Source organism: Humulus lupulus, chromosome 7 (genome assembly GCF_963169125.1).
Source record: "Humulus lupulus chromosome 7, drHumLupu1.1, whole genome shotgun sequence".
NCBI lineage: Eukaryota > Viridiplantae > Streptophyta > Magnoliopsida > Rosales > Cannabaceae > Humulus > Humulus lupulus.
In genome coordinates this window covers 96524566-96546496 of record NC_084799.1, presented here as the reverse complement: position 1 = coordinate 96546496, position 21931 = coordinate 96524566, and the positions used below count along the sequence as shown (strand labels likewise).

General features: G+C 35.7%; 1 protein-coding gene across 1 annotated transcript; it reads left to right on the top strand.

Annotated features, from left to right (window-relative positions):
- The first annotated feature begins 18832 nt into the window (after window positions 1-18832).
- On the top strand, window positions 18833-21878 carry LOC133788478 (BTB/POZ domain-containing protein At5g60050). The gene is made up of 2 exons (XM_062225972.1): window positions 18833-19894; window positions 20715-21878. The coding sequence occupies exons 1-2, from the start codon at window positions 19265-19267 to the stop codon at window positions 21666-21668; spliced, it is 1584 nt and encodes a 527-aa protein (XP_062081956.1). The 5' UTR covers window positions 18833-19264; the 3' UTR covers window positions 21669-21878.
- The last annotated feature ends 53 nt before the right edge of the window (window positions 21879-21931 follow it).

The following is a 21931-nucleotide window of genomic DNA, read 5'->3' as shown; positions in this document are numbered from 1 at the left end:
AAGTAGTTTTAGAGGAGATGGTTAAAGAATTGACTCCAATCAATATTCCATCATCATCAACAACGCGAGTTGATGATGAAATTCCCACTCTTCATGTCCAACCGACGCAAGTCAATTTAAATGAAGAAGGTACCACTGTTCCTGAGCAAACAGTCACGGAGCCTCGTCGTAGTGGGAGGGTTTCTAGGAACCTAGTTCACTATGGTTTGGATGGTGAAACCAATATGGTTGTTGGTGACACTAGTGATGATGATCTGTTGTCTTTCAAACAGGCAATGGCTAACTCTGAAAAGGAACTATGGCTCGAAGCCATGAAACAGGAAATGGAGTCCATGTACTCAAATTCTGTCTGGGATCTTGTGGAAGCACCTAGTGACTTTAGGGCCATTGGGTGCAAGTGGATCTACAAGAAGAAACGAGGTGTTGATGGAAATATCAAGACTTATAAAGCTCAATTAGTGGCAAAGGGTTATACCCAAAGAGAAGGCGTGGACTATGAGGAAACTTTTAGTCCTGTAGCCATGCTCAAGTCCATACATATCCTCCTATCCATAGCAGCCGCTCTTGACTATGAGATCTTGCAAATGGACAACAAGATAGCTTTTCTTGATGGGAAGCTTGACAAAGTCATTTATATGGATCAGCTAGAAGGTTTTAAAGTAGCTAGACAAGAAGGAAAAGTTTGCAAGTTGAATAGGTCCATTTATGGATTTAAGAAAGCTTCTCATTCCTGGAATCTTAGGTTTGATGACATAATCAAAACCTATGGCTTTGAACAAAATATTGATGAGCCTTGTGTTTACCAATTGAAGGCAAATCAAATAATGGTATTTTCTGTTCTTTATGTATATGATATCTTACTTATTGGAAACAATGTTAAGAAATTGTCAGATGTGAAGAATTGGCTGAGAACTCAATTCCAGATGTAGGATTTGGTTGAAGCAAGTTATGTTCTAGGTATCCAGATCATTAGGGATAGAAATAACACACTTTTAGCTCTATCTCAAGCAACTTACATTGATAAAGTGCTTGAACGTTTCTCAATGACAAATTCCAAGAAAGGACATTTACCGTCCCACCATGGACTTCATCTTTCAAAGAAGTAGTCTCATCCGACTCCTGAAGAGGAAGATGCAATGAGAAAGTTCCTTATGCATCTGCAGTTGGAAGTCTGATGTATGTCATGTTGTGTACTAGACCAGATATCTATTATGATGTAATGCCCCAAATTTCCTAATAAGGTTTAGGACCTTGATAAGGAGGTCGGGAGGGCCATAATTGATTTATTGTGTTATTAAATTATTATATGCTTGTTTAGGCATATTAAATATGCATGCGAACCCATTTTTGAGTAATTGGGTGATTTTCATATTTTGGTCATTTCGGGCATATTTGGCATATATGTGATGAGTGTGGTGCTTTATTATTATTTGGTTATGACAGGGTTATCCAGCACGAGATGATCCTAGGAGGTAAGCTAGTGGGAAAGTCACAACGGGATTTATTCTTGACTCGGAGTGAGTCAAGGGGTATTTAGAGCATTACCGGATTATTGGGTAATGGGAATAAGTATTTGATGATAAATTGGGAGTTAGTAAAATCAGGGGGAAATTCTTGAGGTTTTGACTATTTTGTCCCTAAGGGTGTTTTCGAGACCCCGAGCATTAGAATTTTTTTGAGGCTACTTAAGCTTGAAGTAACCTTTTAAGAAATAAAAAGAACGTTCAGAACGTTCTTTCTCCCTCAAACTTCCATTTTTGTCTCCTGATCGCATTTTCGAAGAAAACTTGAGTTCTAGGACTCAGATTCAAGTGAGGATCGAGGCATAGCGATCCTAGGAAAGATTAGAATCTTATTAGCCGGAGGATTTAGTTGGGAAACAACTCAATCGGAGGTAATTCAAGTTTTAAGTTCTAAGTTTTTAAGCTTGAATTGGACTTTGTGTTTTTATGGCTTTTTGATTGGTTTGAGACTTGCGTTTTTTATAATTTTGGATCATGGGAATGTTTGGGAACTTTGATTTTGGGATTTGGAGATCTTTGGATAGGTTTTCGGAAGGTTTTAAAAAGGAGAAAACGAGGTTTTTTGGGCTGGTTCGCAGTTGGGCCGCGGCCCTGTTCTAGGGCGCCGCGGCCCAAGCTTGAAGAAGGTGGAGATAGGCTCTGTCAGGGGGGCGAGCCGCGGCATGATCCATGGAGGGTCGCGGCCCTTAAGGGAAAAATTGCTCAGAATTGTGTTTTTGTCATGGGAACGTAACTCTGAAGGCCTGGGATCGATCCTACTATCTAGTTGAGTGGGATTCGATCTTGGGTTGGGTTTGGAAGTATTTATTTACTCATTTTGATGAGGTTTTATATTATGGTTGTGACTAGGTTTTCACTAGGGGCTTGGAATCAGGATCGTGCTTGTGGTTCATTTATTGGTAACCTGTGCTTGGACCAAAGGTAAGAAAACTGCACCCCATATGTGACACGCATGGTTATTCTTGATGCATGTTGGATGTTTAAATGTGAACATTGATAGCATATCAAATGCTTAGCAATCTTGCTCACTTGTGTATGGTTATTATTGAGTCATGTCGGGTGTTTAAATGTGATGCATGTAATGCACGAGAAACATGTGTTTAGGGCATGCCATGAATGTTGAATATGAGACTGATCAGAGCTTGAGTCTCTGTGTTTGTGCATGATCATAACTGTGCTAGCAACTGTTAAGTAAGCATGCTGAATGCCCTACATTTGGATATCTGACATATGATATATGCCTGGTAGCATTGCTTACTTGTGCATGGCACTGACTCATTAGTCAAAATTGGCAATGGTGTCAGTATCAACTGTGAAACTGTGACTCATTAGTCAAGTTCGGCAGTGGTACTGAGCACTGGTCACATCATAAGTCAAGAATGGACTTTGCGTGTTTAACGCAAGCCGATAAAAGATTAGATCTAATCGACATCTGCATTGAATGACTCAAATGAGCATTAATGCCGGACCGACCTCAAGTTCGATGAAAACTAAAAGCGCTTGTCTAGTCTAAGGGCTAGTTATTTAGAGCCAGGGCCAGAAAGGCTAAGGTGACCTACAAGTCACATGGCTAGGAGGGTATGGGACTTCTAGAGTGTGACTCATTAGTCACCTATACAGGGTATGACTCATTAGTCATCCACACAGAGATAGACTTATTAGTCATCTATACAGAGTGTGACTCATTAGTCACCTATACAGAGTGAGACTCATTAGTCTCCTATACAGAGTGTGACTCATTAGTCTTCTGTACAGAGTGTGACTCATTAGTCTTCCATACAGAGTGTGACTCATTAGTCACCTATACAAGGTATGACTCATTAGTCATCTATATAGAGTGTGACTCATTAGTCACCTATGCAGGGTGTGACTCATTAGTCACCCACTCCGAGATTGACTTACTAGTCATTTATTCAAGAAGCAGGTCCCCAGAGATTGACTCATTAGTCATCTATTCAGATGCAGGACCCCATAATCATTTAGTTGAACTTATTTGCATGCATGATGAAGGCTATTATTGCTAAGCATGCATATTATGATTTGATGACATGTTATTACTGTCCATGAGCATATTGAGTTTTCTTGCTGGGCTTCAGCTCACAGGTGCTATGCGGTGCAGGTAAAGGAAAAAGAAAGTTGGACCATCCTTGAGTTGGAGAGCTTAGGTGACGATGTGTACATGTGCGGCTGTTCGACCGCCACGGCCGAGGGTTGAAAGAGGAACTAGGGTTAAACCCTGTTTTGCCGCTTAGATCGACTGGTTGTAAATATTTTCTTGTAATAGACCTTTAAATTATATTTTTGGGATCCCAATGTATACAGTAAACGTTTTAGTGAAACGTTACATATTAACCAAAAAATTTAATCCTGAAACCGCTAATCATACTTAGTCACATGATTATGGCCAAATGACTCGATTAGCGAGTTTAAAACTGTTTAAAAGGCACACCGTAACGATCCCTGGAGTTTGGGGCGTTACATATGTAGTGGGAGTAGTGAGCAGGTATCAGTCCAACCACGGACCAGAACATTGGATAGTAGTTAAGCATATCCTGAAGTATTTAAGGCGGACTAGGGATTATATGTTAGTCTACAAGGGTGGTGTTCTGAACCTTGTAGGCTACACCAATTCAGATTTTCAGACTGGTGTCGATGACAGGAAGTCTACTTCTGGAATGGTGTTTACTCTTGAGGGTGGAGTTGTGATATGGAGAAGGGTAAAGCAGTCTGCAATCTCATATTCCACCATGGAGGCTGAGTACATAGCCGCGTCAGATGCAGCTAAGGAAATAGTCTGGCTAAAGAAATTCTATTCGGATCTTAGTGTCATTCTAGAAATGGATAAACTGCTTGTGTTGTTTTATGAAAATATAGGAGCGATAGCCAACTCGAAAGAACCTCGTAGTCACAAGAGGAGTAAGCATATAGACAGGAAGTATCACATTATTCGAGAATATGTGGCCAGGGGAGATGTGAAGGTTATGAAGATTGCATCTGAAGACAATCTTGCATATCCGTTTACAAATACACTACCAAAAGCTACATTTGATAAGCATATCAAGGAAATAGGATTAGTAGAATTAAGGCACTAGTTTCAATTCGTGCAAGTGGGAGTTTGTTAGGGTTTTATGCCCTAATTAAAACCCAATTTCTTTGTAATCTCATTTATTATCTATAAAAGAATAGAAATCATTTTTTGATTTGGTCAATCACTTTGCTCACATGTTTTATTTTCATGATTATTTTTTTAATATAAACTTCTATTAAATCCCGAGCATATAGCTAATCGTATTTATAGTGACATAATCACAATGGAATATAAATATGATTATATGTTCAAAATAAGTTAGTCCTAAGATTAGTCAGTACACAGGATTTACACTGACTTGCCAATCTATGATATGTTTTACTTACATATTACAATGTTATGTTCTTTCCAGAATATTAGCAAAGTAGATAAGATTAGATGCATTTGTTACATCAGACTAGACTGATATTGAAAGTAGATAGGATAAGTAAACATATCGTTATCATCTATTCTAGTCATATCATATAGTTGACCATAGGTCAATTCAATCTCAATTCTTAGTGGTTAGTATTCTAACTGATAGTATTATTTGAGTTCTTTGACTTGTTTGTTACTAGCTTACCCTACGGACTAGCCCATACTTACATCTTGGGAACGCGGTAGTATAATTGAGTGGGAGTGTTAATCATAGATATAAACATCTATAGCTTCTAATGAAGAAGTGAAATGATGGTTTCCTTTTAGTTTGGTTCAAGGTGTTAAATGATAGAGATCTCATTTCAGTAATTAATATTAGTTTACTGAAATATCATTTACAAGGAACTAAGTATTTTAAGGATAAAATACAATGAAGGGTAAAACAGTATTTTAGTCTCATCTCATTGTAGACCGTCTATAGAGGATTGAGTGACAATTATGGTTGTGACAATGGATAATTAATAGCGTATCTATATTTATTATAGAGTGTTCTATGAATTCAAGAGTGCAATTCCAAGTCTTTAGTGGAGTCACGAGGAATTAATAAGTTAGTAACTTTATTTGTTAGATTTATGATAACTTATTGGAGCTTGATTTCATAGGCCCATAGTCCCCACTGTACCTTGGATAAAATCATCTAGAGTCTCAATTAATTGATTTAATTATCAATTAGAATTATCAAAGTTGATCCAGTCAATTTTGGATAGTTTCACAGAGTTATGTAATTTAGAGAAGAAAAGAGAAATTATGACAGATTTCTTAATTAAGATAAATTGGTATCTAAATTAATACATAAGTTTAAATCAATGTTCAAATTATAAATAATTAATTTGATAAAGGATTTAATTAATTAAATCAATAGAAAATAATACAGGCCTTGTTTTTAAGTACAATAGGCTTATAATCAAATGGGAAATTTCACGGGCCTAAAGTCCATGATAATTTCGACATAGGGCTGTTAATTGGCTATTATTTTATTGATTTTTTAATTAAATAGATGACCTAATTGAGTCTATAAAATGAATGTTAAGAGAGAGTTGATAACAAAAGTTGAAACACAAGTTTCTGATAGGTTTTAGATTCTCTCTAAACATAAGTCATTTTCTAAGCCTTATTGGTCTTTTCTTTTCTTCTCTTTGTATCTACCTCATGTGTTGAGAATTGTCCACTCTAGTCTAGGTAATTCTAAGGGTACTTTGGAAGGTTGTGAAGAAAATTGAAGATCGGTTCAGTTTCTTGGTAATACTTTACGACAAAATGGATACAAGGGTTGGAGAAACTGAAGGAAGGACTCATTCATTCCGTTGCGTATAATGTAAGTATTCTTATTATTATTTCTCTTTGAATTCAATTTTAGAAACATGTTCTAGGTTATATCATATTAATTTGTTAAATATTAGATCTACATTAAAATAAATAAAAATCATGTCTAAGTTTTCTGACAGTTCCGACGTCTAGGCATGTATGACGCAGGGTGTCCTATGAACAAATAACGATCAAGATGAGTGCCAAGAATAATCAAGAACTTATGTTATGATTTATGTTTCAAATTACGTCAGTGGGACTTACTACTTTATTTTATTTCCAAATGCTACATAAAGACACATTATTTTTATTTTAAACTATTGGGCCCAAATTGCATGTTTTATCAAGGCCCCACTGAATATTTTCTCATAAATGGTATTATTCTAACAAATATGAGTTGAGCGAAATTTTTATAAAGTAGCAGATTATGGCGTTCTTACCAATATCATGATATATGTACATTATTTTTGTTTAATTAGTTGTTATTTTAAAGTTATATTGTTTTTTTCTTATGGGTTGTTGCTATATCATTTTCCAACTAGTGTATATCTTTTTTGTAGGATGGTATATCAAAGTTGTATGGTTAATATTATATTAAGATTACATTTTTTTAATTATTGTTAACACGGTATGTGTATTCTTTATACTATAGTATATCAAATTTTGTTATTGATATTTCATATCAATTGTTTTTGTTTTTTATTTTAAATTATAGATTATAAGTTTACTAGCATGGTATATTAATTTAATATATTATAGTACAACAAATAGATATATCATGCTATTAAACATATATAACATACGCACCATAGTATTTTATATACAATAACACAAAAAATCAATATGCCATGATAATAAAATTATATACCATACAAAATTTTTAACGAAAATAAAAGGAAGTGCTGAACCTCTATTTGAGCTGCGGAGCTTGTAGGGGCGCGCCGCGGTGCGTGTGGTCCAGAGGAGAACTCTTGGGCTCTCTAACTTGAGGCAGGTCGCGGCTCTTGGGCCTTGGGCCACAGCGCTTGAAGGGCTTTTGAGCCCCGTGAATGTTTGGAGTGCAAGAACTCAAACCTAAGGGCTCATGATCGATTCTACTACCCGGTTTAGTAGAATTCGACGTCCCGGAGGCTAGGACTTGATACGGAAGCCTTTATTCGCTCGTTATTGACGGGATTCTATATTATAGTTGTGACTAGGTTATCGCTAAGGGCTCGAAACTGAGATCGTGCTTGAGGGTTGTTCTTATTATACATTGCCCTCGGACCTGAGGTAAGAAAACTGCACCCAATATGTGATATATGTGATTAAGGCTTGGCCTAGTTGTTAAATGTAATTATGAATAGGGCTTGGGCTTTGAGAATGAACGTGATTAAGGTTATGTTTGTGCTCATTGATTAAGTATGCTTGAATACTCTGTTTTTGGAGAATTGTTTAGTGATATATGATTGGTTACATTATCTGCCTAATTAGGGTTCAACCCCGTTAAGGAACATGATTATTACTGTGTTTGTATTTAATTGCCTAAGATATATGATTAATATGTATGCATACTTGTATTTTCTGAGGTATGCTTATCTGAGTTTGGTTATCTGTTTATCTGGTTGTCTGCATATCTGGTTAAGGCCTTGACTTAGTAGTCAATGGCGGCAATAGCGCGCTGTGCGCTGGTCGAGAGGCTTAGGCCTAATCAGGGACGTACTATTACATTGGCCGACCCTATGGTTGTCTGGAAATAAACAAAGCACTTGGCTAGCTCTATGGCTCGTTACTCAGAGCTAAGGGCAAAGAGCCCCGGGTGACTCTATGGTTACATAGCTAGAGCATAGGGCCCCGGGTTGACTCTATGGCCACCTATTCAGGGCAACGGGCCCCAGAATGATCCTATGATTATTTATTTGTAATTTTATGCATGCATGAGTAGGTTATTACTATCGGTCATGCTAGATATGCATTTGAAATATGTATTTAATGTTCATGCACTTGTTTATAGTTTTCTTGTTGAGTCTTGGTTGACGGGTGCTATGTGGTGCAGGTAGGGGGAAAGGGAAGCTGGACCAGCCATGAGTTGGAGAGCTTCGGTGGCGGCGTGTACATATGTGGCTGCTCAACCACCATAGTCGGGGTTACTTGGAGGAACTAGGGTATCCCTTATTTTTCTGCTTAGGTCGGTTCGTTGTAACTTTTGAGATGTATTAGCCTTTTAAACGTCATTTTGGGATCTCATGTATGATTTAAATATTTTAATGGAACGGTTACTCCTTTTTAACCAAAATTTTTAACCCTAACCCTTGTCATTAACCTTAGTTACACATTTATAACCAAGGGACTTGATTAGCAAGTCTGACACTATTTAAAGTACACAGTGTAACAGTCCTGGATTAGGAGGACGTTACATTAACAAAATTATATACCACCATTAAAATGTATATAGCATGCTAACAAAACTATCACCATTACATATAACAAGATAGAACTTAAATATTATCTAAAAAAAATATACCATACCACAAAATACATATACTGAGTTGAAAAATAATATACCTACAACATTTACAAAATTATTACTAAAAATGTATATATTATGCTAACAAAATTATATACTACCATTAAATTTTATATACCATGATATAAAATTATATACTACCATTATGTATAACAAGATAAAAATTAAATATCATGACAAAAAAAATGATATACAGTATCATAAAAAATATATACACTAGTTGGAAAATAATATACCAACGACCAATAAAATATGAAAAAAATCAATATAACTTTAAAATAAAAACTAATTGAACAAAATTAATATACATATACTATGATATTAAAGTCATGTGCTTCTAAATAAAAAAATAAAAAGAGTAAATTGGAAAAATAAAAATATAATAAAATTAAAAGTTTGAAAAAATGCTATTTTTTCTAACTAAAAAATAAATGACATTTATTAATTATCATCCTAAAAAAAGAGGTCTTGCGTTATATGTATCACTTTGATGATATGCAAATAAGAGAGTTACATAGCAAGGACAATTTCGGTAATCAACAATGCAAAATAGTTATTTTTCTACAATTTTAAAAAAAAAAAAGGACATTGAACTTCTTGATGCTATTGTTTTGGGCCATTTACTATAATTTATCTTTTTTTTATTATTTAATTTCATTTCTTAGTTATTAAAATCAATTAATTAATAGAAATAGAGGGCCTTATTATCATATTTGAAAGAATAAATAAGATTTTTTCCCTTGAACTATTACCACTGCAATTTGTGCCCCCGAATTTTTCACGTTGTTAAAAATTCCCCTCGAATTATGCACTATTACCGAATATGGGACTTTCGTTACTTTCTGTGTGACATGGCTGATTGAAGGCTGATTTCGCAGTTTGGGCACTGACGTGTTAGTGCCACATGTATAATTAATTAACAAATAATTAATATATATTTAGTCTTTTTTTCCTTTTTTTTATAAAATTTTTTTAACTTCTTTTTATTTAAATATTAAAAAAGCATATACAATAGTAACTTTAATATTATTTTATTTGTACTATTTGCTTTAGTTGTACTTGCATGTACAATAAATTTATTGTTTGATTAATTATGCTTCAACTTTTTTCCTCGAAGATAGCTTGTAAGATAGCTTTTCAGCGTTTCATTTGGTTGTTGCCAGACGTTGGTCAGGGTCGATGCCTCGGGCCTTATCCCGATCATGGCTCTAAATTGCTTCTTGAAATCCCTTGACAGCTGATCCCAAGAAGTGATTGAATGCCTCTTATATTTTTCGAACTAGCTTTTTGCTGGTCCTGTAAGCGATACTGGGAACAACATGCATCTGAGCTCGTAACCCACATTACTTGCCCTCATAATAGTGTTGAATGTAATTAAGTGAGTGTATGGGTCGGATTTCCCTTCAAAAGATGGGACATGAGGAATCTGAAACCCCTGAGGAAACGGAGTGTTGGAAATGTGGGGAGCGAATGGTTCGAGATCCTCATCAGAATCTTCGTCCCGATTCCGGCCTCGCTCATTCTGTAAGAGCCTAAATGTTATTTCCAGTTGATCAATTCTTTCCTGAACTGGATCCACAGGGGGTCTCGCCTGAAATTGGTTATCGTTGATCACAATTCCAGGCTCGCGCCTTCGCATGGGATCCTTGCGTCCATTTAGGCGATCTCTTAGGTCTGGGTTCAAAGGATTACCACTACCCCGATTTTGATTCAGGTGTTCCCGCAGGTCAGGGTGGTTCCTTTGGTTCCCAGTATTTCTACGTCCTTGATCATACATACTGACTGATCTGGTGTCCTGAGTCATCGCTGGCGAGGCTCGTTGCATAATTATTTCGAGATGGATTCCTTTCAGCCTGCCTCGTCTCTGCAGTGCGAGACCGAGACATTTGGCTTCTCGTAGGCTGGGTGCCTCTCCGTTCTCTAGTAGTTTCTCCATTCCCCTCTTCCGTCCAGCTCGCCTTTCCCTATCACCCTGAGTCAGTTGTGTGTTTCTCCGAGGCGGTGAGGGATATCTTATTGGCGATGGAGGGAACCGTATGGGTGATGGTGGTTGCCACCCATTTCGGGGTCTGGATGGTCCCGAGTTCGCCTGTGCCAACTCGGTAACATTCTGTGTGTTACCAGGATTCCGAGTCCGAGCCTCTGCAGGGGCTCGGTTATTCCCAGTTTCAGCTGGTAACTCTACAGTTGAGTTAACCGGAGCTCTAGTCCGGGTGTTTCTTCGGGGCCTCGAAGGGGCAGGTTGTTCTGACAGTGGCAGAGGTTGCTCCGTTCTTCTTGTGGCGGCATTTTTGCAAGGTCGCCCACGAGGAGGAACATGAACGTCCCGTGGAGGAGGGACCTGGGCCTCAGACGGAGGTTGAGGCTGAGCCGCCTGTGCCTCCGCAGCCAATCTAGCTAATTCTTCATTACGCTTCTTGGCCTCAGCCAACTGTTTTCTTAACTGACGATTTTCGAGTTCCACAATGGGAACATATCGCTCAGGATTATAGTACATTTCCTTGTCGTCCCTGGGGGCCGGTGGTGCCGGAGGTCCTCGAGAATTGGAGGACTCACTTCTCTCTTCTGGTTCTGGATTTGTCATCAGCTGTTTCCTAGGGCGTCGTGGATAGTTTTCTTCAGGAATATTCAGATCATTTGCGGCCATAGCTAATCAGGGATTGTACTGCTTAAGTCTCTCAATGAAAGCACCAAACTGTTGACACCGTTTTTCGTCAACTTAAAATGTCGAGCAATTAAACAATAAGAACTATGGTGCAAATGAATAGTATGGTGGAACAACAAGGGTTTTACGTGGTTTAGCAGTTAAATATGTCTAGTCCACGAGTCTATTTTATTAGAACTTGGAGTTTTCTCTCTAGATAGCAAAAGATTCGTCCCCTTTTAAGTGTTCATGACCTCTCTATTTATAGAGAGTTTTCAGGTTCATTCCCACATATTTCAGGAAGATACTCCTGCTTATTAATTGAAATAATGATATTAAATGTTGTAACTCCTATATACAAGGAAACGTCCCCTAAAGACCAGGAAAACGGATAACAGACTTGTTAATAACCCTTTAATGTCGGGACGTTACAACAATAAATATCTTTAAATGTACAAAACGTGTTACATCAGATGATTCATCAAATCTCCGAGATCAGCAATCAACATTGCATCAGTCAAGGTTTACAGACAGGTTACGAATTGATCGTCTTACTCCAAGACCTGCTCGGGGCAGATAAATACCGTCGAGGCTGTCACATTTCGAGCTTGCACTCTTTAAGCTCGGGCTACTCGATCCGAAGACACTCGATAACGGATGTATCCCGATGCTATGTTCTTTCAAGCTCAGAAAGAATCCCGAGGCTACATGTCTTCGAGGTTGCCGTCTTGCTTCGAGGGTTTTACAGGTCTACCATGAACAAGCGTTTTTATATATCTCGAGCTCACACTCGACGAGTCCAGCCTTCGAGGTCATAATTTCTTGTCTCGAAATCTGGGTGTAACAACACCCATCTTATGTAACAAATCAATTAACAAATGAATACAAAAGCATACAATTGAAAATAATTTTAATAAAAAAATCAATATTACCAAAATATTCTTAATGTAATTACATAATATTTAATATTCTTTAAAAAAAATTAAATTTTAATCACATAAAACAATTATTTATTTTTTATTTTTAAACTTAGATTTTAAATTTTAGTATTATTATTAATTTTTTTAATATGTTAGATATTTCACGTAACTAAATAATAGGGATACTTCAGTAATAATGAACATAAATTTAATTAAATTTGTACGCCCTGATTTTCCCACGAGTTGATTAGCGAGCTGAGCTGCGGCACAATCATGATTATCTCGTGAACATCCCCAAAACCGGAGCTGCCGTCATAATATCATACCTCCTTAGCTCGAGGTAACCTAAGGGTTCGCCTCTGGTAACTTAAGGACAGAGTCCGGGCTCTGAAGGCCGAAGGTCGAGTTTAGTATCCAGCCCGTAGTACGAGCTAGAGTTGGAGGCTATGACCCTTTATAAAGTCAGCCACGCAAGGTAAACATGCATATATCAGACATCACGTGTTTGATATATCCCTGACTTCTCGGACACGCAGCAGGAACGTGCGTATTCAGACACCCACGACTGGGTTGGGCCGTGCAGCCCATTATCTCCTTACCTATTGATTTGACCACACTTATGTGTCAGGTTTAGGAATTAATCATGAATGTCACAGAGTTGACGTGATAGGTAAGAAGGTCACGGGATGACCTTCTTACCAACTCACAGGTGCCTTCTCCTATAAATATGGAGACCTTGGGAGTTAATAGGGGTTGGATTCTTTATTGTAAGAGAGACCCTGTAATCAAATATCCAGTATATAGCAATAATACTGACTAGTGGAGTAGAAGGATTTTAACCTTTGAACCACTCAAAAAATGCATTATTGTGTCACCAACTCATTTCTAAGATCATTCATCTATTTCGGTTCAACATAAGCACTAATCTCTTTCTCTTCTTTTCTTAATTTCCTGTTGGCGAAGAACCGCGTCAACAAAATTTATGATCAATGTATGTTTTTGTACTAATTTGTCAAGTAAAGAATAGTATTTTTGTATTTATTAAACGAAAAGAATGTAAATTGGAACAAAAATATATAATAATCCCTATGCATATAATATTTACAACATGAGGAGGCATATAATATTAACAACATGAGGAGTAAAATTATATAATAATCCCTATGCATATAATATTTACAACATGAGGAGTGATAAGTGAATTATCTATTGTACTTTCTTTTACACTCTCCTTTATTCATGCATAATATGTAAATATTATTCAATTTTTTTATATTTTAATATTTTTTAAATTATTAGTGGAATTCACATGTCATTTATTGATTTAAGATAGCATAAAAGAGAATATAATATAGAGTATATTTAGCATTTATCATTTATATATATAAAAACTTATTAAATTTCACGTAACTAAATAATAGAGATAATTCAGTAATATTGAGCATAAATTTAATTAAAATTTTAAATTATTAAACTTATTAAATTTCATGTTAGATATTTCACGTAACTAAATACTTTAGTAATAAAAACTTATTAAATTTAAAAAAATTATATACTTTAGTAATAAAAATTATATATTATTCACAAAAAATAAATTGAAGAATTTTCAGAAAATTGAAAAAACTATTAAGAACAAATTTAATATCATTTTTATATTCGTGGGGTGTAAATATCATCATCCAAAATTTAAGGGTAATTTTGTTATAACACGTGTATTTAAAAAAAAATTTAATCTCATTTAAATTTTTAAAAATATAATTAAGATTTAAAAAAATTAAATGAGAATTGTTTTTAAAATAAATGTGTTATTTTTTTTAGTCTTAATTATATTTTAAAAGAATTAAATCCTAATTAAAAAAAAATTTTAAAAATAAAAAATGGACGGAAGGTCTTTTTTAGTAAAATATATTGGATTAAGGTCTTTTTGATGATAATAATACATTAAAAAGGTCTTTTTGCTGCAAATAATAGAAGATTTTTAATGAAATTGATGGAATGTACATTTACCGTAAAAAAAAGTAGACGGAAAGTACTTTCACCGCCAAAATTTGAAATAAGATCTTTTTGCCACAAATTTCTCAACATATTTTTTTTAGAAAAACATTTTTATATAAATAATTAAGTATTTAACACTTGGCCTAATAGAATGTTGCCACATAACGGATCTAGCTGGCACTTAATAGCCAAAAGAGCTCATTTGCAACAAAAATGTAACAGTTTGGGGTATTGCCGTCAAAATTTTTAATTGGGGTTATAGGTGCGTCAATCCAAAAAGATTAGGGGGTTTTGAGGCAAATATCCCTAAAAAAATATGTTTTCTTTATAAATATAAATAATAATTTTCTTTATAAAAGATAAGATTATGTATTATATATTATTATAATAATAATTTTTTTATAATATATGAATTTAAATTAATATAATTAGTAAATATCTATTTTTAATCACTTTTAAATATTTTGTCAAGAATAATGATATATGCACTAAAATATTACATCAACTAACGTGACACTATTTTTTAAAATAGTGGGTCCCGCTTGAAATAAATTTGATTGGTTAAATGAAATTGTCACGTCAGTTAGTGTAATGTTTTGGTACACATATCATTACTCATTCTGTTAAATATTGTAATATTCTGTTAAAATTAACAAAACAAAAAACTGTTGAAACCAAAAATTTATGTTATCAACACTTTTTATATAGAAAAGATATGCCAAATTACGAAGTCAAATGCTAAAAAAATCATTTATAATTATTTCATTAAAGATACTCTAGCAACCACTTATACGTAGAAATTAAATGTTGTGTAGTATTTACCCATTTCCTTTTTCTATGTGTTCTCATAAAGAGAAATGGGAGCACTATCCAAGGAAAATGCATCCTTATTGATTTATAGATGGGCAATTTGAGATTTTATGCATAACGACGGGCTTAAATCTAAAGCACTCTCAATTTTGGTATCATGTAAAATTGATACTAAACTTTGCCCAATCATCAAAAATATCCCTATAAGATTTTCTAACTCTCATCTCATTTCACGAATCTCTATTCTCTCTCTCTTTCTCTCAATCTCGAACACTTCCATAGCACAATCACACCACATCCACCTCTAATTATTTCAAATTTGAAGACAATACATCGACCCACGAACACCATGGAAGCTCTCTTACCATCTTTTTGCTCTTTGTTTTTTTTTTCTTTCTAATTTCATTTGTCTTTAATGATTCGAAGCATAAACTAAGTAAAAAGTTTAGTTAAAACACTAATATATGCATTTCGAACAAGTTTGTGTTTGATTTTGTTGTTTTTTTTTGTAATTTTTTAGATCTGAAACGTAAAAATTTGCAAAAAAACTCGATATATTTCGATGTCCAACTCGATGGGCCCTTAAAAATTATGTTTTTCATGAAAAAAGTCATATGTCTCGACAGACCTCGATAGAACTCGATGGAACTCGATGCAATTCATAGAAAGTGCTTAATTTATTACTTGGGTGTCCGTTTTGGGTGATTTTTGTTTAGATCAACACGTCTATGATGTGTACACACATATTTGAGAAGTTCAAAGATTGAAAACACCCCAAAGTTAAAAACAATGCCCCTATATTTTCAAAGTTTGGTATGTTTTTAATCTTTGAACTTCCCAAATGTGTGTGTACACATTATAGACATGCAAATCTCACAAAAATACCCAAATTAAAAAAAAATCACCCAAAACGAACACCCGAGTGAAAAGTTATGCACTTTCTATGAATTGTATCGAGTTCTATCGATGCCTGTCGAGGTGGTATCGATTTTCATCGAGGTTTGTCAAGACAAATGATTTTTTTTATGAAAATCATGATTTTCATGATATGCCTCGATAACCTCGATGGGCCCTCAAAATCATGTTTTTCATGAAAAAAGTCATATGCCTCGATGAAAATCGATGCCACATCGACAGACCTTGATGGAACTCGATGCAATTCATAGAAAATGCATAACTTTTCACTTGGGTATCTGTTTTTTGTGATTTTTTTTTTGAATTTGGGTATTTTTTTGAGATCTACACGTCTATGATGTGTACACACATTTGGGAAGTTCAAAGATTGAAAATACCCCAAAGTTAAAAACAATGCCCCTATATTGTCAAAGTTGGGTATGTTTTTAATATTTGAACTTCACAAATGTGTGTGTACACATCATAGACGTGTAGATCTAAAAAAAATAGCCAATTTCAAAAAAAAAAACCACCCAAAACGGATACCCGAGTGAAAAGTTGTGCACTTTCTATGAATAGCATCGAGCTCCATCGAGTTCTATCGAGGCCTATTGAGGTGGCATCGAATTTCATCGAGGTCTATCGAGGCAAATGATTTTTTTTTTCATGAAAATCATGATATGCCTCAATATACATCGATGGACCCTCAAAAATCATGTTTTTCATGAAAAAAGTCATCTGCCTCGACATACCTCGATAGAACTCGATGCAATTCATAGAAAGTGCATAACTTTTCACTCGGGTGCCCGTTTTGGGTGATTTTTTTTGTAATTTTGGTATGTTTTTTTAAATCTACACGTCTATGATATGTACACACACATTTTGGGAGTTCAAAGATTGAAAACACCACAAAGTTAAAAATAATGCCCCTATATTTTCAAAGTTGGGTATGTTTTTAATCTTTGAACTTCCAAAATGTGTGTGCACATCATAGACGTTTAGATCTAAAAAAAATACCCAAAATAAAAAAATAAATCACCTAAAATGGACACCCGAGTGAAAAGTTATGCATTTTTTATGAATTGTATCGAGTTCCATCGAGTTCTATCAAGGCCTGTCGATGCAGATGACTTTTTTCATGAAAAACATGATTTTTAAGGGTCCATCGAGCTGGACATCGAGGTACATTGAGATATATCGAGTTTTCTGCAAATTTTTACGTTTCAGTTCTAAAAATTTGTAAAAAAATTGCAAAAAAAAAACAACAAAATCAAACACAGATTTGTTCGAAATGCATATATTAGTGTTTTAACTAAATTTTTTACTTAGTTTAATCATTTAAGACAAATGAAATTAGGAAGAAAAAAAAAACAAAGAGCAAAAAGATGATAAGAGAACTTCTATGTTATTCGTGGGTCATTGTATGATCTTCAAATCTAAAAGAAATAGATGTGGTGTGGTGTGATTGTGCTATGGAAAGAGAGGGAATAAAACTTCTTGAGGTGAAAAGAGAGTTAAAAATTCTGATTGGGGTATTTTTAATAATTTATGCATAAAATCTCAAATCTCAAATCAAAAGAAGGTGATCGATGAAGCAATTGGTTCTACTTTCTATATTCATAGGCTTCTTCTACGTATACATGCATTTACATAATTCCGTCGGTGACATGCAAGTATTTAACATCAGCCTCACTTTTGCCGAATGGCAGAGGCATGCTGACATGGCCGGTGTCATAGCATATAGGGTATGGTATAGTCTCTAGTCTAGTATAGGTTTGGCCCTAGATCTAAGAGAAGAGAAGAGAGAGAGAAAGAGAATGTGGAGCTAATTCCAATGAGAGTCACATCTGCACAAACTTCAGTCAGTCTGAAAAGATTGGAAGGCACAATCATTATTACCCTTTTTGTTACTATCAGAAGAAGCTTAACCACAACCAAGAGTTTGCTTTGACATTTGCCTAATTTCGGACTTTGAGGAGCAATATCAACCCTTGAAATTGAAGCACTGCTTAGGTTAGTCCATCTAATTGCTCATTCATAAGACAATAAGACATACATCCCCACATGCCAGTGAGTGTCTTCCCCATCACCACCATCTACTCTCCCAACTACCCATTTCTTTCTTCTTACTTACTTAGCTGCCACTCCACTCTACTCTCTCTCTCTCTCTCTCTCTCTCCTGGAGTAAAATAAAGTAAACAAATAAATCATTACTGTATTATTGTTTTAAGGACAGTTTTTTTGGATCTGTTATATTAAACCTCATTGATTTGCTCACTCTTGGCCTTTTCCAACCTAGTGGAGAGGATCTTTATTCTCCTAATTAAAATTAAATGACTCTTAGCTGGATTAAAACCTATAATACGAAACTAAAACCCAAAACCCTCAAAGATAACATTTTTCTTTTCAAAGATGAAAATAGGTCCAAAATTTGACAAACATGGTGGTAGACTGCCAAAAGTTTTCAAAAAAGAGATAAAGCAATGTTTATGTGTCATGATTTTGTAGAGACAGACAGAAGTAGCAATAATATAAGTGATGGTAAAAAAAGAAAGAAAAAAAAAAGGAAGACAAGGTATAGCCATAATTCACAAATTGGGTCCCACGGTAGATAATTTACAAGAGTCACTCAGTGCTTTGCATGTGTATAGCCATAATTCTTTCCTCAATTTTTCTTTGTTTTCCTCTTTTCTCTCTTTTTTTCCCGAAAGAAACCGTTTATTTAGGTTTCTAATCATTGTCAATGTTTACTAAACCAAGGCTCTAAACAGTCCAAATTTCCAGTCTTTGTTTCCTTCCTTGGATTCCCACTTTCTTTCTTCTACTTGGGGGAAGGAAAATACTCATTTTCTTGGTTTCTCTCACTCTCTCTCTACTTTCCTTATCAATTCATATATCTTTCTTTGATTTTCCCTGTTGAATCTTAAGATAATTCTTTTGTTGCCCTTACACTAACACTAGTTAATTTCACACTTGAGTCTTCCTAATTGAGCCAAAAAAAAAAAAAGAGAGACGGAGACAGAGAGACCTTTTAAAGTTTTCTTGATTCTAGTAAGTTTTTTCCTGAGAAAATTTTGAGACGTACTGAGTTCTTGCTATTGTTCTTACCAAAATAAATTATTAAAACACATTACCCTCTTTCCTCTTCTCAAAGAGCTTTCAATGGCGGCCGAAAACTCGCTGAAATCAAGGGAAGTCTCGGCGATGTTAAAGCAGGGCTTCATTTCGGACTCAACGCTCTCATTCTCCCCATCAAGATCCATATCCAGATTGTACTCGCCTTCGTCTTCGCCGTCATCCAAAACCCTCTGTTCTCCTCCTCCGCCGCCATTCTCAGCACCATCACCGAACTCGCTGAGTCAGACTCAGATGACTCGCCCCGCATCTCAGAACCAAACCCTTTACGACATGATGAACGATGAGCAACACCGCGAGTCGAAGCTCTCAGATGACAAGCGCCGGAAATTGCAGGAACGGGTGGCGAAGCTCCTCGAACACGCGCCGTTTCGAAATCCCAATTGGGGGGGATTGGTGTCCGGCGATGTGAGGCTCACGGTGGTCGCTAGGGACGGATTCAAGGTATCCATGGACGTGCACAAGAGCGTCCTCGCCTCCAAGAGCCGGTTCTTCGCCGAGAAGCTCCGCCGTGACCGGGGGGTCTCGCACTCGGTGGAGATCAGTGACTGTGATGACGTGGATGTTTATGTTGAAGCGGTGGTTTTGATGTATTATGAGGATTTGAAAAAGAGGTTGATGGGGGAGGAGGTGTCCAAGGTTTTGGGCTTGCTCAAGGTTTGTGTTTTGTCATGTTTTCATTTTTTTGTTTGGTTGCTGAGAAAGTTTGATTTTTTCTTTAGGAATTTTGGGGAAAAAAAATTCAATTGGGTTCTTATCAGATTTGTGAATAGAGTTGTAGTTTTTCTGATAATGGGGGAGAGTGTGATAGGAGTTCAGTTTGGATAGTTGTGTTTTTTAGTAGTGAAGGTGTCATGTTTTTATTTGTTTGGATATATTTTTGGTTGTTTCTTTGTCCTTGTTTTGGTTTATGACTTTAAAATACTGGGTCATACGACTTTAAGTTCATATTAGATTTGGTTTTAAAGAACAAAACAAGTCCAAGTACGAAGTTTGATTATATTGAGGGAAGCTTTTTGGGGACCCAAATAACTTATTTATCTTTAGTATAGAAAATTCATCTGAATTTGACTCTAGAAAATATTAGTACAGCTCTTAATTTGTTCTGAAACAGAAAGCTCATAGCAGTTTGGATTTTTATTGTTCCGACTCTTTTAATGTTAAGTCACTTGGAAGGTGTAATAGTAGAACTACGATATAATGAAAGCTAAGTCAAAGTACAATAAGAGGTCTTATCATAATGCCTTCAACCTCGCATTCATTTATTTTTTTTAAACATTGTGAATCTAAGAATCCTCCAGATTAGGCAAAACCACTGGTTATAGCTCAACAAAACAGTGTGTTGCATAAATTTACAATCAAAAAGCAAGAAAGAAGATGGTGGTTTTTCTTCTTTTTTTACAGTGCTTTTATCTCTATGTAAGAATAATTCATGCTTGCTGATTTGAAATATGTAACCAGTATTCTTCTGTGGTAGGTTTGTTCGGCTATCATGTTTGATATGGGGATCGCTACATGCTTAGAGTACTTGGAAGCTGTTCCATGGTCTGAGGATGAAGAAGAGAAAGTCATTTCTAATCTCAGCCTACTTCATCTTGATGAGACAGCAAGTGAAGTTTTGGTCAGAGTGTCATCTGAACCATCCACTTCGACACAAACTGATGACATCCTCATGCAATTGTTGACTGGTGTTCTTCAAGCTAAAGATGATAAAGCTCGCCGAGAAATGAAAGTTGTCATTTCTCGTCTGCTCAGAGAAGACGCACCCAACAACTGTAGCAGGCTTGACATTTCCAAAGACACGCTTTATCATCTTTGTCATAAATGTATCAGTTCTCTTGTTCTATGCTTATCAGAAGCTACAAGCCTGGATGAGACTCGCCGGGATCGAGGGGTTGTAATGAGTGAAATAGCTAGAGAGGCTGGCAATATTCAATGGATTGTTGAAATTCTAGTGGACAAGAAGATGGCCGATGAATTTGTGAAATTGTGGGCAGATCAGAAGGAGCTTGCACTCCTGCATTCCAAGATTCCCACCATGTACCGTCACGAAATCAGCCGAATAACTGCTCAACTCTGTGTTGCAATAGGCAGAGGACATATCTTGGTACCTAAAGATACCCGATCTTCCCTACTTTCGACATGGCTGGAAGCACTGTACGAGGACTTTGGATGGATGAGAAGAGCTTGTAGATCTGTTGATAAGAAGTTGGTTGAAGATGGACTCGGCCAGACGATTCTTACACTACCATTGCCGCAGCAACAAGCCATTTTGCTTAATTGGTTTGATCGGTTTCTTAACAAGGGAGACGACTGTCCCAACATGCAAAAGGCATTCGAGATTTGGTGGAGAAGAGCTTTCATAAGAGAATGTGCGCCCGACCAGAATAATTCTCAGTTGCAAATAACCGTCTGTGATTATCCAAGCTGAAAGGTGGTATCTTATCTTGACCATTTTATAAAAGGGATTGGAGATAGCTACCCAAATTAAGTGTACATAACAAGGAACAATTCTTTTTGTTCAGCATTTCTACGATTTTGCTATGCTAAAATTCAGTTGGCGTTTTTGTTATTGAGAAATTTAACCACGTATGGATAAAGACCATTTAAAGATTTAATGAGAAACAATCTACTTAAATTCCGCAATTTTCACTTAAATTCTGTTTTAACTGTTCTAAGCAAACCTATTTTCTA